Source organism: Gopherus flavomarginatus, chromosome 6 (assembly GCF_025201925.1).
Source record: "Gopherus flavomarginatus isolate rGopFla2 chromosome 6, rGopFla2.mat.asm, whole genome shotgun sequence".
Taxonomy (NCBI): domain Eukaryota; kingdom Metazoa; phylum Chordata; order Testudines; family Testudinidae; genus Gopherus; species Gopherus flavomarginatus.
This window is the reverse complement of record NC_066622.1, coordinates 67,417,924-67,423,998: the sequence shown is the minus strand read 5'-3', so window position 1 is coordinate 67,423,998 and position 6,075 is coordinate 67,417,924. Positions and strand designations below refer to the sequence as shown.

General features: G+C 58.2%; 1 protein-coding gene across 1 annotated transcript; it reads left to right on the top strand.

Annotated features, from left to right (window-relative positions):
• The first annotated feature begins 343 nt into the window (after positions 1-343).
• FBXL15 (F-box and leucine rich repeat protein 15) lies at positions 344-5,363 on the top strand. Its single transcript, XM_050960289.1, has 4 exons — positions 344-417; positions 2,362-2,521; positions 3,823-4,325; positions 4,745-5,363. Exons 1-4 carry the CDS (start codon positions 383-385, stop codon positions 4,932-4,934), a joined length of 888 nt encoding a protein of 295 aa, XP_050816246.1. The 5' UTR covers positions 344-382; the 3' UTR covers positions 4,935-5,363.
• Positions 5,364-6,075: the final 712 nt, after the last annotated feature.

The window sequence follows — 6,075 nt, the reverse complement described above, 5'->3', positions numbered from 1 at the left end:
ATCCCTATGGGCTGATACACAAACTTTCTGCCCCCAAGACTAGGGACGGGGCTCAGCCCCGGGTGAGCCGCCTCCAGACGAGGCAGGCCTTGGAAGAGGGCCAGATTCAGTCTCCCCCTGCCCCGGGGCTGGACCCCCGCCAAGCCTAGGCCGGATCGTTTTTCTCCGGGTCGGCAGGTCCAGCCGGACAGAACACGTCAGAGAACGGACGGGTCGACGCTGTAGCGTTGAGTTGGTCTGTCGGAGGGGGCACCGCATTTCCGCCCCGCTGAGCGTACGCCGGTGCATGACATGTTTATCTGGCGCCCGGCGCCATTGACACGTCATCGCGAGGGGCGGGGTAAACGAGCCGGCCGGCTGGCGAAGATTAGACCAGAACCCCATGGAGCAGCCAGGGGAGACTCGGCCCTGCCCCAGGTACCAGCAGCTGTGCCCGGCTCGGGGGGGGGGGAGGCAGCGCCCCCAGCTGTGCCCGGCTCGGGGGGGGGGGAGGCAGCGCCCCCAGCTGTGCCCGGCTCGGGGGGGGGGAGGCAGCGCCCCCAGCTGTGCCCGGCTCGGGGGGGGGCAGGCAGCGCCCCCAGCTGTGCCCGGCTCGGGGGGGGCAGGCAGGCAGGCAGCGCCCCCAGCTGTGCCCGGCTGGGGGGGGGCAGGCAGCGCCCCCAGCTGTGCCCGGCTCGGGGGGGGGCAGGCAGGCAGGCAGCGCCCCCAGCTGTGCCCGGCTCGGGGGGGGGCAGGCAGCGCCCCCAGCTGTGCCCGGCTCGGGGGGGGGCAGGCAGCGCCCCCAGCTGTGCCCGGCTCGGGGGGGGGCAGGCAGCGCCCCCAGCTGTGCCCGGCTGGGGGGGGGCAGGCAGGCAGCGCCCCCAGCTGTGCCCGGCTGGGGGGGGGGGCAGGCAGGCAGCGCCCCCAGCTGTGCCCGGCTGGGGGGGGGCAGGCAGGCAGCGCCCCCAGCTGTGCCCGGCTGGGGGGGGGCAGGCAGGCAGCGCCCCCAGCTGTGCCCGGCTCGGGCGGGGCAGGCAGCGCCCCCAGCTGTGCCCGGCTCGGGCGGGGCAGGCAGCGCCCCCAGCTGTGCCCAGCTCGGGGGTGGGTGTCCCCGGCTGTGCCGGGTCGGAGCGGGCAGTGCCCCTGGAGGCAGGTGGTATTTACGGCCAGAGCAGCCCCTGCCATGGCGCTTTCACCCTTGCATGGGGCCCGCGCTGCTGGCAGGGAGCTGGTCTCTGTGACCCATGCAGGGCTTGTTCTCTCTGCCTAGACTGGCAGGAGGGCACTTAGTGCTGCTGGCTTGCTATGTGCACGGGAGCCCACCTGGCTGCCCTGGTCCAAAGCTCCCTCGCAGCTGCTGGGCAGGAAGTGGGTCATTCTTTGCTGGTGCCCTAGCGATGGGAGGCTTCCTATTCCATCACCAGCCCCCGCCACAGCTGCCTCTGCAGGTGACACCCTCTCTCTGTAGCTTTCCCTGGGTTGAAAGCTCAGTGATGAGCAGGACGATGGGGAGTGGGGGAGGGGTGTAGGCACTGCTGACACGGCTGGACTGGGGAGTGTGTATTTACCGGCTCTGGGTGGAAGTGACTCCCCAATTACCTTCTCTGCTGCTGGAATTAGTTTGCAGAGAGGCACTTGCACTGGTAGCTAGAAGGGTTACTGCCTGACTGCCATGCTGAGGCAGTTGCTCTAGCTCTGTCTTTTAAAGCACGGAAATCTAATTACTGCTCCATGTTTCAGTCCCTTTATAAAAAAAAAAAGACAAACTTCAGAAGCAGAAAATATATTTTCTCCCCCCTGGAGGCTGCTTCTGCTGTATGATATGTTTCTTGTTCCTTCTGCACCTCATCAGAGGGTGCTGGGCTCTGTTTTGCCACAGCAGAGCCACTTACATAGTGCCAGGGCCTGCATGACAGCCCCTCCCCCCCATTTACACATAACACTGGCTGCCCCCACTGCAGACCACCTGTCTGGTTAGATCTTGAATGGGAAGGATTGGGTGTGCGACAGAATAGGAGCTAAAAAGACTGGCTGTGTGCAGTTGGCCTCACACTGCAGCTTACTCTCCTCACTGTCGAGAGAACACCTGCCCAGCAGCTGGGAATCAGGAGGTCTTTTTGACAGCCTGAAGGATGGAGGGCTTGACTGGAGTGGGAGCATATCTGAGAACCCCTGGGAAGCTTCACAAGAGAGCAAATCCAGCCCCAAGCTGGGAGTCTGCTAACAACAGCCTCTAGCAACTAGTTTCTCCTTCTGGCAGCTTGTTTTCTGGATGTAATGGTTGGCTGCTGCCCAGCCACTGTCATGAAACAGTTTGGGCTTTTACTAGAAACAGGGTCTAACTGGCTCCCCAGAGTTTACCTGCCTTTGCTTTTCCTTCAGGGGCCACCTCCTGGACTTGCCCTGGGAGGACATCCTGGTGCCACACATCCTCTGCCATCTGCCGCTGCGACAGCTCCTGAGCCTGCAAAGGGTCAGCAAGCCATTCCAGACTCTCATTCAGCTGTACTTGGCCAACATGCGCTGCTTTGACTCTAGCCAGGTATGGGACAGTTCTACACTTGGCGCTGGGGAGAGCTGTTACCTGTGAGAAGAACCTACAATGGGAAAGTCAGGCTAAGTGGAAAGGAGTGAGGCAAATCACAGTGAGATTATTTGCTCTGGTTAATGCCCTCCTCCACTGCCCCCCCCCCCCCCAAAATGCTTTCAGGGGCTGACAGGAGTGATTTAAGTGTCAGCAGTGAGCAGATTTTTGTTTGTTAATAATAGGCCATTAGGCTGACAGGAATGATGAAACCAGAAGCCCCTCCCATGGCCCTATCCAAGCACCAGCAGGGCGGGAGCAGAGAGGCCCTAGGCTGGGAATGGGACACACTCTCTGTTTTGCCCAGGTGTGGAAGCGGGTGGGAATGATGCATGCAGCTGTGTTTGGAATATGTCATCTCAATGGGTCTGGTTCCTTGAGGCTGGGGGATGGAAATACAATGTGTGCAGGTGTGTCCAGCCTCAGGGGCTGGAACTCACCAAGCCAAGTGTTCTTCCAGCCTTACTGGAAAGGTGGTACAGGGGACTGACTGCAGGGACGGCTCTTCCTGCTGAGTAGGAAACACGGGAGATTATAGGTTGGGCCTCAGTGAAGAGCTGGTCTATGCACAAATCAGCACAGAAATAGTAAGAGGTGGATGTTAAACCAGTTACAAATAAAACCAGTGGAGTTATTTTAGTGCAGGTCTGAGTGAACATACTTATTATGGAGTAGCACTGGCTCAAGTGGATTTAGTTAAATTCAGTTTGTTACTAACTGTGGCTAAATTTACTTGAGTCACAGTTATTCAAAAGACGTGCGTTCACATGGGGACTTGCACAGCTTAGAAGAGATTGAATGGAAGGAGTGACTGGCTGGGAAAAACTTAAAAAAAGAGCAGAATGGGCATTGCTTGCCCTAGCACTGATTAAGAGGGGCAGGACTGTCTGCAAGTGTTTACAGCTGGAGAATGCAGAGAGGCAAGGATTTAGAAACAGAAGCAATGCAAAGGCATTAAGAGGAGGTAACTTTGGATTGAAGAGCTGGAATAACTTCTTGATGGCAAGAATTCTCATACTATGGATTGGTCTCTTAAGGGAAGTTGTAGGAGCCCCATCACTTGGGCCACTGAAGTGGAGAAGAAGCTGCAGGAAGTGCTGCAACCCTGGTGGGGGCGGGAGGTAGATTTGGTGACCTACCAGGTCTCCTCTGGCTCTTTAATGTCTCTGGTGCAAGGAAGAGACTGGTGAGGGAGAGAAACTAAGAGCCAGGGCAGTGTTGAAACACTGGAGGTCTCCTTCTCTGTTCTCCCAATGCAGGTTGGCCCTCATCTCCCCAAAGCTGCTTTCTGTAACCTTCTGAAAGACAATGAAGTCCTGCAACATTTAGCGCTCCAGAACTGCTCTGATTGGCTGACTGACAAGGAGCTGCTTCCTGTGATTGGCCAGAACCATCACCTGCAGGAGATCCAGCTGAGCAGCTGCCTGCAGCTGAGCCGGCATGCCCTGGTGGCCATCTCGCTGAGCTGCCCCAACGTGCGCTCTCTCTCCCTGGCTCACTGCGAGTGGGTGGATAGCCTCTCTCTGCGCAGCCTGGCTGACCACTGCAAGAGACTTGAGTCCCTGGACTTGACGGCCTGTCGCCAGCTGAAGGATGAAGCCATCTGCTACCTGGTGCAGAAGTGCAGCAGGCTGAAGTCCCTCTCTCTGGCTGTCAATGCCAATGTGGGCGACACGGCAGTGGAGGAGATTGCCAAGTGCTGCCGTGAGCTGGAGCACCTGGACCTCACCGGGTGTCTGCGAGTCAAGAACGAGTCCATTAGGTACCAAGTTTGCTTAACTGTGAATACAGGGTGGGGGCCCTCCATGTGGGGTCAGAGCGGGGGATGGAGATCAGAGAGAAGGGAGGCAGGGTCTCTTCCTTGCTTGCTTCTGTGGTGCTGGGTGCAGTGGGAGCTCTGTGCTGCTGGGGAAGGCTGCTGCCAGGCCCTAGAGGACAGTGTAGATACTAGATGCACCGATGTGGGCTTGGCTACAGTAAACTCTCTGGGATGCCATAGAGAGGGATCAGGATTGAGCTGATCACCAGATTATCATCTCCTGCACGTGCTCTATGCCAAGGCAATGTCCTCCTCCCATGGGACAGGGGTATTGGGTGTCACACAGATTCATCTTCCAGTAACAGGGCAGGGGGTGCTTGGAGCAGGAGCTGTGGCCTCCAGCCTGCGCTCTCTCTTGGCAGGGTCCTGGCCGAGTACTGCACCAAGCTGCGCTCGCTGAAGGTGAAACACTGTCACAAGGTGGCCGAGTCCAGCCTGAGCATCCTCCGTGGCCGTGGGGTGGAGCTGGATGTGGAGCTGCCGCTGCAGAGGGCCCTTGTTCTCCTGCAGGACGGGGTTGGATTCGCCCCCTTCATTAACCTTCAGATCTAGAGGAGGGGGATGGCTGGCCTCTGCCTCCCGGAGGGTGCTGTAAGAAATTGCTGCTGAGACTCAGAGGGAGCAGTCAGTCCCATCAGTGTGGCTGGTCTTGATGGGGCTCTCTGACCTCCCTCTACCTCCCGCCCCCTTGGTGCTCTTTAGCCACTGCTGTGTTTGTAATGGGGCTCCCTCACTGCCTCCTGGGGGAAGCAGCAGCCCTTTGCAGTGGTTTGAAAAGCAAGAGGCACTCTCAGCAGCACCATGGTGCTGAACATGTCCCGGCAGGTAAATGGGATATATTATTTAAGCAATATTTAAAATCTCTAAGCCCAGCATGCTGGGCATCGGCTGTTCAGAGAGCAGGACACTGTGTGCAGGAACTATGGCCATGGACTTGCTGCAGAACTGTTGAATAAACCAGACCATCTCTGCCCTACTGAAGGGGAAGTGTGAGCTCTCCTCCCAGGCAGGACAGGGCTCGCTGAGCTGCGGGGAGGGCGTCTCAGTGATAGCTGCAGCACGCTGGAATGACCTTATCAGAAACCAGAGGGCTGGGTGGGCCATCTCCCAACAGGAGTGGCACAGGCTAGTCACCCTGACCGGGCAGCTGTGAGTCTGCGCAGCTAGCCTGTACCACCATTTGCTGCGTGTGCCACTGCAGCTACCCTGCTGTTCTTAGCATGTGGCTCAATGAGAGCTAGGAGTCACAGCCCTAGCTCCAAGTGTGGGCTGGAGGGGAAAATGACACTAGCCCTGGAGAGGGAGAGCCTGATTCCCAACTTCTACGGCAGGGAGAAGAGCGAAACCTCTGTGGGTTTTTACTGCTGGGGAACTCAGTTCACATCTGAGTTCGGTCAGAAGTATAACTTCATCCTGAGCTGTGTCCCCTGCCCATCACAGGGCTGGTGGCTGCCACTCAGATTCCAGCCCTGAAATAACAGGGCCCCCTAGGGGTGTCTTCAGCTGTTAGCCGCAACGAGGTGCTGCAGATCCAACAGGAATTGTGCTGGCAGAGGTGTGGGGAGCTCACAATACCAGGCCTAGTTTCCAGCCTAAGCCCTTACATTCACTGTGCATTCAATCTGCTAAAGGAGCTGCATGTAGCCAATCTGCAGGCACCATCTCATGCCCCGAGCAGGGGTGTGGCAGAGAG